Genomic DNA, 20,892 nt, shown 5'->3' with positions numbered 1-20,892 from the left:
GCGCAACTGGCGGACCAGGCGAACCTGGTAAAAAGCTCTCCTGGAGACGGCCGCCAAGTGATCTTCAAACGACAGCCGTCCATCCAAGAGAACGCCCAAGTTGCGCACCCTTTCCATTGGGGCCAATGACTCGCCCCCAACAGTCAGCCGCAGTTGCAGCTGACTGTACCGGGATGCTGGCATCCACAGCCACTCCGTCTTGGATGGATTGAGTCTGAGTCTGTTTCTCCCCATCCAGACCCATACGGCTTCCAGGCAATGGGACAGCACTTCGACAGCTTCGTTGGGGTGGCCCGGGGTGGAAAAGTACAGCTGAGTATCATCAGCGTACAGTTGATAACTCACCCCAAAGCCACTGATGACCTCGCCCAACAGCTTCATGTAGATATTGAACAGGAGAGGCGAGAGAATCGACCCCTGAGGCACCCCACAAGTGAGGCGCCTCGCGTCCAATCTCTGCCCCCCGTCAACACCGTCTGCGACCGGTCGGAGAGGTAGGAGGAGAACCACCGATAAACGGTGCCTCCCATTCCCAACCCCTCCAACCGGCGCAGCAGGATACCATGGTCGATGGTATCAAAAGCCGATGAGAGATCTAACAGGACCAGGCAGAGGAGCAACCCCTATCCCTGGCCCTCCAGAGGTTATCCACCAACGCGACCAAAGCTGTCTCCGTGCTATACCCGGACCGGAAACCGGACTGGAACGGGTCTAGATAGACAGCTTCCTCCAGGTACTGGGGGAACTGCCATGCCACCACACTCTCTACAACCTTCGCCACAAAGCGAAGGTTGGAGACTGGACGGTAATTACCCAAAAGAGCTGGGTCCAGGGAAGGCTTCTTGAGGAGGGGTCTCACCACCGCCTCTTTCAAGGCGGCGGGAAAGATCCCCTCCATCAGAGAAGCATTTATAATTCCCCGGAGCCAGCCTCGTGTCACCTCCTGAGTGGCCAGCACCAGCCAGGAGGGGCACGGGTCCAGTAAACATGTAGTGGCATGCAGCCTCCCCAGCAACCTGTCCACGTCCTCGAGAGCCACAGAATCAAACTCATCCCAAACAACATCAACAAGACGCGCCTCAGTCATCTCATCCGGATCATCGCAATCTTGGTCCAAGCTATCCCGGAGCTGAGCGATTTTATCGTATAGATAACCGCTAAACTCCTCGGCACGTCCCTGTAAGGGGTCATCCCGTCCCCCCTGGTGTAGGAGGGAACGGGTCACCCGAAACAGGGCGGCCGGGCGGTTATCTGCCGACGCAATGAGGGAGGAAGCGTAGGAACGCTTCGCCACCCTCAGTGCCACTAGGTAGGTCTTTGAAAAAGACCTAACTAGTGTCCGATCAGCTTCGGAACGGCTGGACCTCCAGGCACTCTCTAGGCGTCTTCTCCGGCGTTTCATCTCTCTCAGCTCCTCAGAGAACCAAGGAGCTAATTGAGATCTGCGCCGGGTCAGAGGCCGCAAAGGCACGACACGGTCCAAAGCCCCAGCCGCGGCCTGTTCCCAGGCCGCCACTAGTTCTTCGGTCGTGCCGTGGGCAAGATCCTCAGGGAACAGCCCAAGCTCCGTCTGGAACCTCTCGGGGTCCATCAGGCGCCTGGGACGGAACCAACGCATTGGTTCCGTCTCCCTGCGGTGGTGGGTAGCGGTCTGAAAGTCTAGGCAGAGGAGATCTGACCATGACACCGGTATCATCACTAAATCTCTTAATACCAGATCATTAAACCACCGTCCAGAGATATAAATCAAGTCCAGTGCGGATCCCCCCGTGTGTGTAGGGCCATCAGTTACTTGAATCAGGTCCAAGGCCGTCATGGAAGCCTGGAACTCCTGAACCACTGTTGACGACAAGCCGGCCGATGGCAAGTTGAAATCACCCATGACCAAAAGTCTGGGGATCTCAACAGCCACCCCGGCAAGCACCTCCAGCAGCTCAGGCAGGGTTGTAGTCACGTAGCAAAGAGCCAGGTACGCGATCAACAGACCCATCTGATTCTTATGGCCCCACTTCACAAGAAGGGATTCACAGCCGGCTATCTGAGGAACAGTGGTCTCTCTCGGCTCCAGACCCTCTTTCATTACAACCGCCACCCCTCCACCCCTACCCTGGGCCCTCGGTTGATGGAATGCTTGGAAACCTGGAGGGCACAGTTCAACTAGGGGCACCCCCCCCCTTCTGTGCCCAGCCAGGTCTCCGTAATGCCCATAAAGTCCGTGGACTCCCCCTGAATAAGATCACAAATCAGGGGGGCCTTATTAACCACGGACCGGGCATTACACAACATCAACCGGAGGCCCGGGCTCTGAGGATCCTGACCTTCCGGGGAACGGGGAAAGACTGGGGGGCCGGAGCACGTGATCGCTTTTAAACAGCGAACACGTGCTCCCAAAAAATGATACGGCCCCTTGCTTCCGCCATATCTGCCCCTCCCACTTACCGTACAGATGGAACCAACTTCCACATCTGGAATGTACCCCTCACCCCCCTCCCTCGGACCAGGTAAAATAACGCCGTGAACAAATCCTGGGACTGGACCTACCCTCCCCGACAGGTTCTTCCCCCCACCCGTCACTTCCCTCCCCCCTTTAAAAAACCCTTTTTAAAAAACCTATGTACAAAACCCCATAAATTCTTCTTCCTCGCATGCCACCTCTCCGGGTCCCAAGACCCCTCGTTAAGGCAGGCCCTCGATAACCCAGAGGGCCATTCCTGCGAGGCGGGGGAACCTCGCAGTCGAAGAAGTTCAGCAGACGTATATTTCATGCATAGAGTTATAAATAACAGCGGGGAAAAAGGAATTCCCTGGTCGCTAGATGGTATCGCAGCCGGCGGGCAGAACCAGGACAGTCACAAGCCACGGCCGAATGGCCAGCAGTCAGATGGAATAGAAGATGGAAGTTGGGCTGATGGATTCTGCCCATAATGCCGCCTGTCAGCTAAAGTCGAAGTTCCGCCTGCCAAAGCTGTCCATGTCCAACACCGGTGGTAACAGTGCCGCTAGAAATAATGCGGCAAACCGTCCAGCCGCCCGCCATTGATGACAAGTACGGTCATAGCGCGGCCATAGCGCGACCCAACGATCCAGATGTTACCGATGGTACAATGATGATGACAAAACGGCAAACAGTCAAGCAGTAAAACCGCAGTCCGGCCGAGCCCTTTCCAATGGGCGCCACTCCATACCACTCCGCGCCCCTCCAGAATATATATATTATATATATAACATATATATTTTAATATATAGATTAAAACTTAATAATTTAAAGTAAATTTATATTTTGACCAGCTATAATTCAGTGAAAACTTTAGTTTCATTCATAGAAGTTGCACAAATTGTCACACAAGGTCATGATGCTACAAAATTTGACAACTCCTACATTAAATTTTTAAAAAATAATGACCTAAAACAGATTCATCTAAATTTGGAAAGATAACAAACTAAGCACTACTTAATTTCCAGTTGAGAGGATGTTTGGAAGGATGGAGAGATTACTTTTAGATAGCTACTTGCTGCCTGTAAATTATTGGTGAATAGGGCATGGAAGATATTTTGAAATGTTTCAAATATAAAATTGCACATCCCCCTGAAGCACAGAATGCGATATTTTTCATATTACTGAACTATGTTGATCTTGAAGTAGTAGCTTTGTTCAGATTAGAGCACTTCCAAAGTGCTCAGAATACTTTGAATGAAAATTTCATTCTCAGAATATTTAAAAGTAAGAAGCCAATTCTCTTAATAAATGGTGGGCTATAATTTGGACTTTTTCACACTGCAGCTTCATAATTGTTCATTTCCAGTAATCATAATATGTTTCACTATATATTCATGACATGTTGAAGTCTATATTCTATGGTAATATAGTATCTCTGTGAAATATTAATATATTCATGCTACAAATAACTTCATCTGTGTCTCGGTAGCCGCAGTTTGGCTGAAGCTTGTTCAGAAGGAGACGTAAATGCTGTGCGGAAGTTGCTTATTGAAGGACGGAGTGTGAACGAGCACACTGAAGAAGGAGAAAGTCTCCTTTGTTTAGCCTGTTCAGCTGGATATTATGAACTTGCTCAGGTGTGTCTTTTTACGTTGTAATAGAGAAATTAGACCTTTTATTTATAACACATTCTGAACACGACATACAATTCAGTTTGTTAATATTTACTTTGGATCAAATCCATTGTCATGTGGACTGGTTCAAGCTGAGACTTTGGTAGATCTTCTGCCCTCTATCAAATTTCTGTAGCAAAATTTGATAGAGGGAAATTAGCCAGACGAGATTTTAAAGATATCAAGGGGAAAGGTAATTTTCTTTCCATTCCAAATTTCATTGAATTAAGCAATTAATCAGTAGGAGTGCTTTGGGTACAATTTTGTTCTCTTAAACTATATGCAACAGAAATTTGCCATTAACCCTGTAAACTATATGCATTGGAAGAGACAATTCTAAGCCTGTTTTTTTGTATTAGAAGGAAGGATTGCTACATAGAGAGATTTCAACAGTGTTTCATGTCCCTTGTCTAAAATCATCTTCCCGTCTTAGCATTGTTTTAATTTTTGTGCAAATGTAAACTCTGTCCAGAATGTGGTCTGGACAGAGACAACCAGTAGTTTGAAAGAGTGGTCAAAGAGGCCATCTACATTAAAATTAAATAGGCCCTCAACAGAGGGCCTGGGTTATGATGCCATCTATCTCCTGTTTACAATACAGTCCTTTCAGCAGTTCCAATAACTGCTGAAGTAAATAGGGGTTCACTCCTATTTACACTCTTCAGGTGACCCTGAGGGCACAGATAAACTTCCAAGTGGTCTCAACCTCTCAGAGACAGTGCTAACAAAGGAATATATTCCCTCTGAATATAAAAAAATATATATTTATATTCAAGAAATATAAATTGTTCCACTTGCCACCATTCAGTCAGAACAGAAGCAGCTTCTTTGATGAGAAGCAGAACATCTCAAAGAAAAATGAAGCCCAATTGCCTTTTGAAAAAGCATCTTGGGGTCTTCGCCTGCAAATGTATGATGGTGTGGCTTATGATTTCCAGCAATGCTTGCATTCTTCCTCTGCAAGTCATAGCTAGTTATTGGGGTAATGGGAAGAAGGTAGGCCCTAGTGGTTTTTCATTAAATGCTAGGGTGTAACAACTGCCTCAGAAAAGAGCATGCAAAAGTATATTGGCTGGAAGTCACAAAATTCTCTATGGTAGACAGAGCATCTATCTAGCTTTTGCTTCATAAATGCTTGAGCAGTATGTACATGCTTTCCAACATTTTCAAACTTAGGAAAACTTTGTATTGAATTATTGAGTTAGTTACTTTATTAAATGCATTATGACATATCTCTAAATATTGTACACTACAGCCAATGCACATTAAACATGAAAAAGTGATATAAATAAAAGCACTTATCAGGAGCTCAACTTCTATGAAACTTTTGTTTTTTTGTAACTGAAGATGGACATGAATTCTGAAGCTAAGCACAACTATGACCTGTTTCTATATAGTGACAGATATAAAGCATTTTATAGCTCCTGCATCACTGTTGCTTCTACATCTTCTTTATGCTCTGAACAATTACTTCAATTCTTGACTGTCAGTAAGTCAGCTTGGAAATGACTGGATTCTATATTCCAGAAAGATCTATGAGACAAGTCCAAGTAACAGAGAATATGCTTTCAGTCTTTTTCTGTGGTAAAAGATGCACATGAAGATTTAATCTATAGTAGTACTTACAATCACAATTGGGGCCAGAATTTTCATTGCTAACCAGAATTTCCATCAAGAAGCAAGGTGGTTGTAAAGCACATTACTTAGCAGCTGCAATCCAGGTATTCCCTATTGCTGTCATTAACCAAATTCTACTAATCATTAGCTGAAGCCGATTCGAAGTCATTCCAGGCCTGATCTCTCCCAGCCTCAAGTCTCAGTAATGGAGCATATGGGGCTTGAACAAATAGGGTTTGAAATTAAATGTTTTGTGTTTTAATAGTAAACTGGAAATTCCAATTTTCACATAGTGCTAAACAAAAACTAAAGATAAAAGTTCCCTGATTGAGTCATGCTGATAAGTGCAGTGTGGTAGCATAGAGCAGAACATGTTCATTCAAAATAAACTAGATTTTGAAGGACTTTGCATTATTATTGCATGTTGCATTTGTTATTCCCATGGAAGTTATAAATTCTGTTTTCTCCCATTGATTTGGGTTGTTGCCAGTCCCTTGGAAAGTTCAAAAATTATGATTCTGTGATTCTGAGACATTCTAATCATCATAAATACATGCTGGTTGCCAAGCACCCAAATTTTGATCACAGGACTGCAGGATGCTGCAAAGAGTATAAGAATGAAGCCATTGTAATTTGAATGGTTATTAAAAGAAACGGTTGTAAGTCAATCACTTACATGTATTAATTTTAAATTTTGTTTTCAACATTCTGGATTTTTTTTTTAAAAAAACACACCTTTAGTTCCCTTGAGTGCTTACATACATAAAAAGATGGGGTAACTTGACTAATTAAATAACAGCTTTGACTCCTGAGGTCACAAATTGTGACTGGGGTTCTGCACATACAGTATATTTACTATGATACTAAGTTCTCTAATTAAACTGTTATTTGACATTCTTCTCTCATGATGCTAGTGCATAAGGCAAATTTCTTATGATTCTACTTTGAATCATAATTTTATATACATTTTTTATTTTTTAAAAATGGTGTAGCAAAAGCAGAGTCACCTTGCTTTTGCTACACCAAGGTGATACTCTAATTATAGTCATAATTCATTTTACAGAGTACTGCCTTTTTAATCTATATAATCCAATAAATAGGTAATTTCAGATTGTATTTGCGACATCAACTTTAATTGAGAAAAACATATGGTGATGTGAATAGGTGGAAAAAACCTTGCACTTTTAGAAACCTTGTGGGGGAGAGAAGATATTTCTGTCTCCTTTCTTCAGTTGTAATATCCACAACAATCTGCTGCAGCCTACATATAAAATGGAAATTTCTGTCGTATTTGCTTAAAAAGACCCAAAAAGACAAAAACAAAGCTTTTAAAGTTTAAAAATCCTATATATTTATTAAACCAATTTAAGAGTTAGCCTTTCTCACTAGCAAGCAACTCTAGGCAGCATAAAACAGAGATATTGCCAAGCTTCCCATGTACAACAAATACTTTCTAGCTTTCCTATCTTGTCACCAGGTTTTACATCTATATCTGGAACCCAGTCCTGGAGATGTGTTCCCTAACAAATGCATTATATATCTATGTAGGGGATATGTATGTATGTATGTATATAGGATAGATTCTAATATTTTCTTTTTGTATTGCAAAAATACTAATGCAGCTGATATAATATGATATTGATAGATCAGGCTAAGAAACAGATGCCATGCAGATCTAAACTCCTGTCCTTCAATCTACTACAATGTAATTGAATGATTATTGAGGGATGTTATCTGTAAAATAAGGTGCCCTAATTGAACATACACACAGACATATACACAGAAGAAAAGAGTGTTCAGAAATGTGGCATAGCAAGCATAAATGTATGCATTTTCTATTGTAAAAAACAATTCAGTATGTTGTTCTCAGTGTTGAGTTATATGCTAGAAATATAGTTGTTTAAGCTAATTTACTTTTTTCTCTAAATGGAAAGGGAATGTTTTGATGAATGACATTTGAACTAAAACCATGTAGTTTGACTCACTGAAATTTCTAGATAAGTAAGTTTAGGAATCATAGTCCTGTTCAGTCAGCTTAATGATTTAAATTTCTTCTTGGTGTCCTCCTGGTATAGAGGGTGAGTTTGTCCAGTGAGCTCTCTTTTTATCCATGGAGGACCCTGATTTTCCAAAAAAAAAGAGAAAACCTCCATGGATAAAGGAGAGACTGTATTTCAGAGATGGATGGATTTAGTGGATTCTGATAAGAGAAAGATAGGTTCAGCATGCTTTTCCCAATTTCCTTTGCATTTCTCAGGCACTTCCTATGCGTAACAATTTTTTAGGGTGCCTCTCACTATTAACCAGTAATTAAGGACAATTTTTTTTTCCATTTCTAGTAAATACAGTAATTCCCTTTCTACTCTTATAATGGCCCACCTTATGCATACATAAAAGAAGCAGAGTTGGCATACTCTGAATAGAATCTGAATTTTTGCCTGGCAGAACTAAAAAAGAAATGAATCAGTTAAGGGTTAAAAATTTAAATAATAATAATAATAATAATAATAATAATAATAATAATAATAATAATAATAATAATAATAATAATAATAAGGTTAGTTAGTCAAATCATGGAATAAACAATAACATTTCATATGTTGTTTTCAAATAAAGTATTTCTATTTGTTTTGTATTGTTGTGCCTGAGAAGTAAAACATGAAACTGCAGTTTTTACAGTCTTGGAACATGTTTTGGGTTATGTAATGTTGGCTAAATAATGCATAATTAAAAATGCAGTCATAATTATGATAGTGTTGCTACATTATGCTTAGAAGTATTTTAAGTTACAAGACAGAGCAAGCAACAAGGATCGCATAGCTACACAACAGATTTACTCTCTCTTCATACTAATTATCAGTTTTTGTTTTCTATGTCAACAGGTCCTCCTAGCAATGCATGCAAATGTTGAAGACAGAGGTATCAAGGGAGATATAACACCTTTAATGGCTGCTGCTAATGGAGGCCATGTCAAAATTGTTAAGTTGCTGCTAGCTCATGGTGCTGATGTCAATGCACAATCTTCAACAGGTAAATATAAATATGTAGAGTAGGGCTGTCAAATTTCTGGCCCATGGGCTGGATGTGTCATGCGCTAGCCCCGCCCACACCCAGTTTAACGAGGGGGGGAAAGTCCTGATACATCATGTGTCGCTGCTGTGATGACATGAGTTTGACACCCCTGATGTAGAGAGAATGTAGACAGCTTGGAATTCTGTTGCATTCTTAATATATAGAAGAATTTGTATGCAAATTTATGTAATACCAGTTTGGAAAAATATGAATTTTTGCAGAGATTAACATGTAGGGAAGTGAAAACAACTGAAATGTTGATATAATTAAGCAAGGATAGTTTATAATTCACTTAAATAAGTTTTCTTTGTGAATATTATATAAAGATCTTGTCTGATTCTTTAAAATGTTGCCAAGAGTTTCATATTTTTTAAATATAAGCTATTATAATTTGCTAACATTTAGAACATTTGTGTGATCTGACAAAAGTATATTGTTTCTGTGCAATGCTTTGGATTCAATTCAAAAATTGAGATGTTAGTATGTAGTTGGAGCAGCTCCTAACTCCTAAGAACAGCTGTGTTTTGGGAGGTGCACAGCTGCAGGTGCTGGATCATCCTTGAAAAAGACAACTGACCTTAGGAGTTGCAGGCAGGGCTATATATATGCTCATGGACACTTTAAAGAACCATTTTGGGATCAGATTCTAATTATTTGATCCTTGAATTTGAAACTACATTGGTTTGTGTCACCTCCACCTATAAAGATGACAACAAAAAGAATTGCGTCACTCTCTCCATTTTTATTTTTTCACTATCAGTCCCAGTATGATCATCTATATCAGGGGTGGGCAATTAATTTTTATCAGGGGCCGCATGAGAAGCCTGAATTGTGTCAGAGGGCCACCAACTTTCTTTCATTGTAAAATACTTAAATTAAATATTTTGAATAGCTGGTACTGATAATCAGAAGAATAAAGCACTCTGTAAATATGTATATTAGGTTATGTGAAACTGTGGTCTATTGGTTAAATAAGAAAAACAATTATTGAACCAGTGCAATTTATAAAAGTTAAAAAAAAAGTTTAATTTATGGTGTTTATGATTGGCCTCACGCGGGCCGGACAGGGACGTACAAAGGGCCGGATGTGGCCCGCGGGCCTTAATTTGCCCAGGTCTGATCTATATTATCCTCACCAATTTCTTTTCCAGCATTATATCTCACAATTTCCTCATCTTCTCTTTTTTTATTTTTAAGCCACAATTCTGCTTGTTTGTTTCCATTAATAGACTCTCGGACCATCAAAAGCATCTGCCATAATTCCTCCCAATTCTCCATATTTTCAATACAAGGAGAAATACTTTTTTAAATTTATGTATCTTAAGTTGTGTATAGTCTAAATTCCAATTTATTACTTTAACTTAACCCAAGTTCAAATTTAAGTCCATATATTTCTTTTCTTCATTTCTTCTTTATTTCTGGAAGAGTCCAATTCCAATATATTTAAACTGTTTCAGTTTAACTCTTTATCGGTTCCACTCCCCCTTTTTCTTTTACAATCTCACAACAGCTGTTAAAACAACACTCCTTCCTGATTTTCCCAGGTTGATCTGAATGATGTGATACTTTCTTTCCTCCAGCAGATGTCTCTTTCCAATTCACAAATGCTTCAGCAACAAAATGTCCCTTGTTAATCTACAAAGTTTATTATTTCATGTCTTAGTTCTTTTGTTAGCAAACGATGTTTTCCTTCAATTTTCTGTCCCTTTTAGTATTTGATCTCTTCCAAAGCCAAGTTAAAATTCAGATGGAAAGTCCTTTTGGGGGCTTTAATTTCAAAGTTCCGTTTTACTTTTGTTTTCTTCTGTTTGTACTTCCACATGCCAGTTTAGCCGCTGATTTCAAATTGAAGACTTCTTTTAGGCTTTAATAAATTTTCTTCTTACCTATGCGTTGGCAAATCACTTTTCCGGTAAGAATACTTCGTTCAATTACCTCTCCTGCTCCAATCTTTTTGTGTGGCTGCCCCAGCTTGTGACAGCTCTAATGGCTGTCTTCCCATGCTGCATAGTTGGAGGCTAATGTTGGCGCTCCAGGGAATTTGCCACTTCCCTGTTTGCACTGATCTGTGCCTCCCTTCTTCGCTGTCTCTCCAAGACAGCTATGGTCCATAAAGGAACCCCAAAACGGCTGGGATATCGGCGTTCCTCTGGAGCCCCAGGGAATCACTGTCCCGCAGCGATGTTGGCCACGTCGGGGGTGAGGTGGGGAGAATAAAAAAGAAAAGATTGAGAAAGAAAATTAAGAAAATGAAAAAAACAGTGAAAAAAAACAGATGATTACACTGGGATTAGCAGTGAAAGATTAAAGAGAAGAGGAGGGAATAGAGAAAAATTGAGGGGGGACATCAAAAGAGTAAAAGTCCAAGAAAAATGGAAAAGAGGAAATAAGAAAGGGAGAAAGAAGAAAATGAAAAAAGGGAAGAAAGGGAGAAAAATATTAAGAGATGGGATCTGGGAGACACTGAAAGAAAATGGTTAGAAGTAGGAGAAAAATGAATAAAAGAAAAGTAATTAAAGTAGTGATATGTTTGCTCCTTTTTTTCTTTTTTTATGTTGGACAATGCATGGAATGGGAAAAAATTAAAGTTGATGATTAAGAAACAAATTTTAAATTTATAAAAGAATGGAAAATCCAGCAGAGGAAATTTGGAATGGAATGGTTTATAAATGAAGATGATTGAAATTTAAGATGTAAAAGGGAATAAAATTGAAATGTTAGTAAATGATGTACATTGTTGGACAAAAATAATAAGTATTGAATTTTGAATAGAAATTTTAAGAAAATAAGAGGTGGAAAGTTGTATCAATTGACCGTACGATATAAATGGAATAAGATGAAGACAATGTTAAGGTTTAAAATATAGGAGAGGAGGTTTCAAAAATATGTGAAATAAATAAGAGAATTGGGGAAGTCTGGACATTAGAGATAGTGAAAATAGATACAGCAATGGAGAGAGATAAGAAGAAGGAGAGATGGAAGGGAGAGAGAGGGAGAGAGAAAGAAGAAAGGGAAGAGGAGAGGAGGTAAGATAAGGGAAATAAGTGTAGGAGAGAAGGTTAGATAGGGAGGAAGTAGGGTGGAGGAGGAGAAGGGAAAGGGAAGTAGAGAAGGAGGAGGAGAGGAGAGGAGAAGAAAGTAGGTACGAAGAAAGGAGGAAGGGAAAGGAATGAAAGGAAAAGAAAAGATTGCTGTGGAAAGGAAATGGAGGAAAGACAACTCCGAAAATATTCAAAGAATAAAAATTGAAATAGTTAAAAAAAAAGGAATGAATGGGAATGAATATGAATAAAAATGGAGAAATTAGAAAATGAAGCACAAAAAAGATGTGATTCAATAAAATGAGCACGGAAATATTAGGAGAGGAATAAAAAACTATGAAAAAAATATTTTGGCAAAGATTGTAACTAAGAAAAATATATTTGAATATTTTGAATTGTATAAGATAAGATAATGTCAATACTCTGTTCATGAATTGTGTCTGTGTGGAGGGGGGAATTTAAAAATCAATAAAAACTTGTATAAAAAAAAGAATTGTGTCATTTCCTAGCATAAAGCTTTTCATGACCATGAATTTAAGTCACTTCTCACAGGGCTATTAATTGAAAAGAACATACCGTATTTTTCGGAGTATAAGACGCACCTTAGTTTTTGGGGAGGAAATTAAGAAAAAAGCTGATTAGCAGGTGGATTGGCCTCCCGGAGTACTCCCAATCAGCTGTTTCCAGAGGTGAATTTTAGCAACAGGTTCCTTGGTTGTGAGCTCTGTGCCTTGCTTTTTTTGGCTTTTTTTCCCTGCTTCTGAAACTCCATTTCAGAAAAAACTTTTTTCTGCCTCTGAAAGCCTCCAAAACAGAACTTCAGAAAAAAAGCCTCTGAAGCTCTGTTTGGGGGCTTCTTTTCTGAAGCTCTGTTTGGGGCTTTTTTTCTAAGCTCCTTGAAGCTCGATTTGGGGTTTTTTTTCTGAAGCTCCTTTTCTGATGCTTTTTTCAGAGTCTGAAACCTCCATTTGAGAAGCTGGGCGGGGATACATTCAGAGTATAAGACACACTCAGATTTTGTGGGAAAAGGTGCATCTTATACTCTGAAAAATACGGTAAGTTCAATACTTTCCCAGATAGAAAATAAAAGATGTCTATCTATCCATCCATCCATCCATGATAAAGTCTCTGATTATTCTCCAGTTACCTTGAGAATATAATTCAGAACCAAGAAACCACTAAGCTAGCATTCCCCTTTTTAATAAATCTATAATGACTAGTTGTTTAATTAAGCAATTCTTCCAGATTTTGGGGAGGGCCATTGCCGTCTTCATTTTCGTTGAAGAAAAATATTTAATTTTGTACTCTTTTTTTTTTTTTTTTGACCAATTCTCAAGGACAACAGGCAGCAAAGAGGGAAAGAACTAGAAGCACTCAGGCATTGGCTTTGACCTTAATTGTATTGTCAACCTTCCTTTAAAAAGCTATAGGTGTATATAGTATGGCACAGGGGTCAACCCATGGCTGGCTGTGTCACAACCAAGCTCCACCAAGGGAAAAAACATTGCGAAACGTCACGTGATGGCAACATAATGCCGCGAGTTTGATACCCATGTGCTATGGTCTTCTGAAGTCATCTTAGTATTTTTCAATATGCTTCTTTTTATTATCACCTATGACCCTATCTTTCTTTGTTAATATTGCTAGTTGCCATCGTTTTTCTCCACCTGTCTCTATTTGTAATATGGATTGATTTTCTAGAAGATTATTTAACTATAATAACAAGCTCAGCTTTACCCTCTGGCTTGTTTATGCACATAATGATTGAATTAAAAGTTGAAAGGAGTTCAGTTTTCAGTACTTGGCAAGTTTGGTAGTCATGACTCGGTATTTTAATCTCTGAGGAAACAATTACAGAAACAGCAACCATATTATTATAATTATTGAAACATTTACACCACTTCTCTGGGAGCTCAGAATATCTTCTGGTATAAGTGAAATCACCAATAGTGAAATAAGTATGCAGTAAAAATGAAATCTCATTACAAGACTAGTGCAACAGGCTTGCTTAAAAATAGCAAGTTTAAAACATGTTCTGAATATTTCAAGCTGGTCTTTCTTGGCAGAGTTTTTTTGCAACAATTAGGTGATTTATCAAGGAAGTATATGTCCAGGTGAAACTTAATTCAGGGTTTCTTTGACCATGCTCAGAGGCTCCCCACTGAATCAGTTTTAAAAAGGCATGGAATCATTGACATAGTTGTGTAGTTTTCTTGGCAACAATATAGAAATGATCTACTATTGTCTTTTCCCTCATTTTTTTTACTTTCTAGTTTAACATATAATTTAGGATATTGTGGTAGCCTTCCATCCAGAATCTAATTAGAATTAAAGCTTAGGATTTAAGATCACTCCAGTTGAGTTAGATGCTCTTCAGACCACGGTCACAGATATTATATTTTTTTAATGTGTATGACTTGGGTTCTTTTTACTCAGTTTGACTGAGTCAAACTCATAAGACAATTGGATATTTATACCTCCCTATAAGTATTGGGAAGATATTTTATTTTGAAAGACATATCTAAGATACAAAAGTGAAACATACAAATATATCTGTGCGAGTTCTTTGTATGTCTTTTTTCTTACACTACATACTACCATATTTTTCGGAGTATAAGATGCTCTGTAGTATAAGACACACATTAGTTTTTGGGGAGGAAAATCTGCCTCTGCCTACCAGCATCCATCGGTATTCATCTAGTTGGCGTCTTTGCAGCAAATAGCCTAATCAGCTTCAGGATGTTATTGCAGCCTGATTCAGCATGAGCAGCTGATTGGCAGTTGGATCGGCCTCCCGGAATACCGCCAATCAGCTGTTCCAAGTTGTGGGAATCGCCACAGCTGATCACTGCCTCTGTGTGTCACATTTTTTGCCTTTATGCGTCGTGTTTTCGGCCTCTATGCATCACATTTTTGGCCGGTTCCAGGAGGCGGGGATCGGCGGTGGTGCCTCCTGGAACGGGCTGAAAATGTGACACATGGAGGCCAAAAATGGGGCGTCTGGAGACTGAAAACATGATGCCCGGAGGCTGAAAATGCGATATGTGGCCATGGCAATCGGCGATGTGCTGTGGCAATCCCCGCAGCCTGGAACAGGTCTAAAATGGAGTGTATGATGCGCGGAGGCCGAAAATGACCAGCGGGTGGGTAGGGCTTCAGCAACATTCAGTTATAAAATGCACTGCAATTTTCACCCACTTTTGGGGGGCGGAGAGTACATAATCTGAAAAGTATGGTATTTGTATTACCATTTGTATACAGTGTTCTCTATACTACTGTATTTTTCGCTCCATAAGACACTCCTGACCATAAGACGCACTTAGGTTTAGAGGAGGAAAACAAGAAAAATAATATCTCCCAGCATCCATCTGGTATTCATGTGGCTAGCGTCCTTGCAGCAAACAGCCTGCCTCCTCAGTGTCTGCTGCCTCTGCCGGGGAACACTGGAGCCTTCGCCTCTTAGCAGCTGATCTCTGGTTGGATCCACCTCCCAGAATACCATTGATCAGCGGTTCCAGGTGGCGGAGATTGCTGCCGCTGTTCACCGCTGCTGCCTGTCACCCATATTCACTCCATAAGACACACAGACTTTTCTACCCACTTTTGGGAGGAAGAAAAGTGTGTCTTATGGAGCAAAAAATATGGTATATACCTGGCAGCCTGCTCTTCCCCAGTGTACATCCAGTTTTGTCCCATATGCATCAGTGAGCTTGACATAGTTTTTCTGGGTTAGGCTTTAAAAAAGTCTCATTATACTTTTTGTGATGAGTACCATTTTATGATACTGTCAGCATAAAATGGGTACCATTTTATAATAATGTCATCATAACCTGGACTTTAAGAGTATAGTACAATAATGCTAATGTTTTTATTTTAAAATTTTTGATAAACCTTTTATTACTGTGATTAAGACAAGGTTGGTAATAATGGTAACTCTAAAAACAATATTTTAAAAACAGCAATTTAAAAAAAGATTATTTAGGTAAGAGGTGTGTGTGTGCATACATATACATTTAATAATCATACATATATATGTATATATGTTTGTGTGTATTTGTGTGTGTATATATGTGCATGTGTACACATATTCTTTTAATTATTTATTAAACTTATATGCTACTCTTACTATCAAACAATCTGGGCAGCTTCGAAGTTCCTTTAGTTTGTTCCTCAAGTTCATTGAAGACCTAGTCCCCATATTTATAATAGTTATTTAAGTCAGCTCACTTTGCTAAAATCTCTCTGGATGATGTCATTGGCTCATTTTAAAGGACTCCATTTGACAATTTCCTGAGGCAGGTACATAATGTTACTATATTCCGAGAAACTGACATGTGACTCAGGAGCCATTAGAACAATGTCCCATATTTTTTGCTATTATAAGGATATTCATTGAGAGTAGTTTCACTTTCAAATAAAAAACTAAGATCAATATGACTTATATTTGTAAATCAGACCAGTTGGATTGGTGTACATGGTATCTGCAGTGTTGGGACCTTTTCCTGTCTTTTCTGTCAAAATTGCTCCCAAGCAGATCAAAAGGCTTCTCATACAAACGTTTGTAATCCAAATGATGATCCAATGTGGTTTAATCATGAAGCTGTTGGACTAGTACTGGGAAAAATAGATTCAAGTGGCTTTGGGTTCATCTAACTCAGACAATTTCACAGAGATTATTGATGTAGGAAGGGGAGAAAGAGTTATGCATAGTTTGGAACTTCTAAAGGAAATACCCAGGATGTACATCTTTCAAATAAATGCACTTAAGGGAAGTAATAATCCTTTTGTATTGTACATGCAAGCTAAATATTGTGAGCTTATTGTGAGCTTATTGCTAAGAATTGTGAGATTCTGAGCCCAGAGTAAAGAATTACAGAATAACGTTGTTGGACATGATCTTAGAGGTCTTTTAGTTCAACTCCCAACTCAGACAGGAGACCTTGTTCTATTCTGAATGAATGGCTGGCAATCACTTCTTAAAACCTTTAGTGATGGAGCATTCATAACTTCTGAAGGCAAGCCATGCTACTGATTAATTGTTCTAACTGTCAGGAAAGTTCTACTTAGTTCTAGGTTGGCTCTCTGTTTGATAAGTTTCACTCTGTTACTTTTTGTTCTGCCTTCAGGTGCTTTGGGAAATAGGTTGACCTTCTGTTCTTGGTGACAACCCCTCAAATATTGGAAGACTGCTATCCTATCCCCACTAGTCCTTCTGTTCATTAGACTAAACGTACTCAGTTCCCAGTTATTGACCACTTTTTGTTTCAATTGCTGAAGGCTTTGACAGAGACAAAAATTGAATTTAGGATTTTTTATATTGTACTAGATAACATATATGTGTATTTAAATGTTTGAAGTATAAATGGATATCTGAATAAATATTTTTTTTTCTAAATAGGCAATACAGCACTCACCTACGCTTGTGCTGGAGGCTATGTAGATGTTGTCAAGGGCCTATTAGAATCAGGTGCTAGTATCGAGGACCATAATGAAAATGGCCACACTCCTCTTATGGAGGCAGGGAGTGCTGGACATGTCGAGGTTGCCAGAGTTCTATTAGAAAATGGAGCTGGAATCAATACGCATTCCAATGAATTTAAGGAGAGTGCGCTTACACTGGCTTGCTATAAAGGTAAAATATTGTAATCTATTGGTAATTAATCATATTCTTCAATAGAAGTTTGTAAAGAAATTGCATGTCCTGCTAAATACTTTATTTATTAGAATTGAAGTTGATTATTTGTTCTGTTTTTCTTCCAATTCTTAAATTGAATAATATTGTACTTATAATTTTTAATTTAAATAATATTAAATATGATTAATACTTAGCTCTACATATATTTATCTTCGTTGGGGTGGTATTATTCTAATGCTTATGGAAAGAATACTTAAATTTCAAACATTCAGTAATAGAAAATGTAGCAAAATAAAATATAAGGAAACTTTTATTGAATGTATTTTACTGGATAGAGATGGTATCCAATGTATATACATTGCTTTCAGCTGTGAATGTGATTTGCATTTCCCAGAACTAGAAATGTACTGAAACAATGAAAGATTTACAAAATCAATTACAATTACTTGATCAAGGTTTGCTGTTGAAAGCTATAACATATCACAGTGGAAAAAGTTTTTTTTCTTAAACACTGTCCAGCATTCTGTTCTTTAGAGAAAAAAATGAAACTCAAAGAACCCTCTTGGATTCTTGAACCACTTTTATTATTATCTTGAGAATTTTTTACTTCTATTTTTTCTAATTTTCATATTCAACTTGAAAGTCAGTGTCTTTGTATTTTCTCATCATGAGGAAATGTTTCTGGATTATCTGTTTTCTAGAGCCCTATAAGAGTTTGTATCTGAGAGCATACGTTAAAATAGCTGTGCCTTTTCAAGAGCTCTGCTTTTCTCCTCCATTGGAGATCCAGATTAAAACTTTTTGTTTTATTCTATGGTCTTCCAAATAAAAGAGTTTCAGTTGTTGATGCTAATGAAATAACTAAAATAGATTTTCCATACAGGTTTTAAGAATTGTTCATTTTTTGGTTATTTAGATAGTATCTTTGGCATCTTTAAGAATATGCGATTATGAGCTGAAATTTTGAGTGAATTCTGATCTTCAGGATTCATTTTTTCTCTTCTAGGCCATTTAGAAATGGTGAGGTTTTTGCTGGAAGCTGGTGCTGATCAGGAACATAAAACAGATGAAATGCATACTGCATTAATGGAGGCATGCATGGTAAGAGTCATCAAAAGTAAGGCAAATATATCAAGTTTGGTTTAAGTTCCTTGGTAGTTTTACAATTTTAAAAAGCAATGCAACAATTTACTTGGTGAAAAGGCGACCAAGTTGCATGTAATCCTCTGAGCTACGCTGGAAGCAAAATTTACCCTCTCTTTTAAACAGTTGGAATGGCGTTTAAAAGAATAAAATGAAGTCATTAAACCATAAGGCAGACATTTTTCCCAATTAAAAGTTTAAAAACTCACTTATTTTCATTGGGGTTGGCTTTTTTAAGAGATAAAATGAGTCTCTTTGCAGAGATTTAAGACACTAATTCATTTCTTTAAAAATAAAATAAATTGGACCAATTTTTCAGTTTTTCTTCAAACAATCTTGAGTATCATAATAAAATTCCCCATCTGTTTACTAGAAAAACATAGTCTTTCTTTCTTCCTATGTCTACCTCAAACATGCTAAAGCAGGGGTGTCAAACCCAATTTCATTGAGGGCTGCATCAGGGTTGTGTTTAACCTCAAGGGGCTGGGGTGGGTGTAGGCAACTCAACATCACTCATGTTGGGGGCGCCCGGGGGGGGGGGGCGAACACTTTGCCAGTGAAAACGGGCTCCCAAGCTCTGTTTTCAGCTGCGATGGCCTCCTGCAACCTTCTGCCAGCAAAAACAGAGCTTGCACAGCCCTCCCAAGCTCCATTTTTGCTGGCAGAGGCACTGTGGGCCGGTCCTTCATTGTTTCCAGGGTGGCACTGTGGGCCAGGTATAAGCACCCCACAGGCCTTGATCTTAACACTCCTGTGTTAAAGGGTTTTGTTAGTGTCTAGAATAAATGTGAGATGCAAAAAAAAAAAAAGTCCCTTCAGACAAATGAAAATGTATTTCATTTTAACCCACAAATTATTTTCTGGAGCAGCATTTTTATCCAGCTTTTATATATTTATTTTACTTAGGGCCGGTTTAGCTCACACTGGTAAAAGCCTGTTATTAAGGCTTATTAAGAACACAGTAGCCTGCAATTACTGCAGGTTCGAGCCCGGCCCAAGGTTGACTCAGCCTTCCATCCTTTATAAGGTAGGTAAAATGAGGACCCAGATTGTTGGGGGGGCAATAAGTTGACTTTGTAAAAATATACAAATAGAATGAGACTATTGCCTTATACACTGTAAGCCGCCCTGAGTCTTCGGAGAAGGGCGGGGTATAAATGTAAACCAAAAAAAACAAAACTTGGGATCAGTGCCTAGTAACCTTGGTGGTACCATGACTTCTGAAGGCCATCTGAGAGAAAGTTAGTAAGCTTGGTTGCTTGGCTACTGTGAGAACAGACTGCTGTACTAGATAAGCCAGGGTCTGATCCAACAGACTACTTTCTATATTCATACATACTTTTATTTTTGCTTTCTAGGATGGACATGTAGAAGTTGCTCGTTTACTCCTTGATAGTGGGGCTCAAGTGAACATGCCTGCTGATTCCTTTGAATCTCCATTGACTTTAGCAGCCTGTGGTGGACATGTAGAGCTGGCTGCGTTATTAATTGAGAGGGGGGCAAACTTAGAGGAAGTAAATGATGAAGGATATACACCATTAATGGAAGCTGCCCGAGAGGGTCACGAAGAGATGGTAGCGTTGCTTCTTGGTCAAGGTAAAAGTATAACTGTATCAATTGTATAGCTGTATGTCTCAGCCTGTGGTGAGTTAAGCGATTCCATGACCTCCCTGTTGCAGTGCCTGAAAGTGGGTAGGGGCTGGATGGGGAGCAATGGGTTGAAACTGAACCCTGGCAAGATCAAGTGGCTCTGGGTTTGGGATACTTTGACCCATGGAGAATTGCCAGAATTTGGTCTTGGCTGGGGTGGCACTGCCTCAAACAGACCCTGTGTGTAATCTGGAGGTTCTCGAAGTGCAGGTGGCAGTCGTGGCCAGAAGAGCTTTTGCACAGCTGCGGGCTGTGCGCCAGTTACGCCCTTTGATGGACCAACAATCCTTTCTTACGGTCATTCATGCCCTAGTCACCTCCCATCTTGACTATTGCAACACGCTCTACATGGGGCTCCCCATGAAGTGCATCCAGAAGCTTCAGTTGGTGCAAAATGCAGTGGCCTGTTTGGTTTGGTGCAGACCTCAATGTGCACATGTTTCACCTCTCCTGTGGAACTGCATTGGTTGCCAGTTTGCTTCTGGATGCAATTCAATGTGCTGGTTGTCACCTTTAAAGCCCTTCATGACTTGGGTCCAGGTTATCTGAGGGATTATTTCTTGCCAGTCACATCTACCCAATCCAGGGGAAGGTAAGGAATGTTGCAGGTCCGATTACCTAGGG

At 39.4% G+C, this 20,892-nt stretch overlaps 1 protein-coding gene across 6 annotated transcripts in view; it reads left to right on the top strand.

Moving 5' to 3' along the window:
• ANKRD17 (ankyrin repeat domain 17) overlaps positions 1-20,892 on the top strand; it is a 140,622-nt gene that overhangs the window by 55,563 nt on the left and 64,167 nt on the right. For all 6 annotated transcript variants that reach the window (XM_058181840.1, XM_058181839.1, XM_058181838.1 and 3 more), the window contains exons 4-8: positions 3,927-4,074; positions 8,610-8,757; positions 17,239-17,472; positions 18,482-18,576; positions 19,977-20,214. In XM_058181840.1, coding sequence (XP_058037823.1) covers positions 3,927-4,074; positions 8,610-8,757; positions 17,239-17,472; positions 18,482-18,576; positions 19,977-20,214 — 863 coding nt within the window. The remainder of the gene's footprint in view (positions 1-3,926; positions 4,075-8,609; positions 8,758-17,238; positions 17,473-18,481; positions 18,577-19,976; positions 20,215-20,892) is intronic.

Source organism: Ahaetulla prasina, chromosome 4 (assembly GCF_028640845.1).
Source record: "Ahaetulla prasina isolate Xishuangbanna chromosome 4, ASM2864084v1, whole genome shotgun sequence".
In the NCBI taxonomy this organism is placed as follows: Eukaryota; Metazoa; Chordata; class Lepidosauria; order Squamata; family Colubridae; genus Ahaetulla; species Ahaetulla prasina.
Note: the sequence above shows the minus strand (reverse complement) of the source record. Positions and strands in the feature narration are given on the sequence as shown.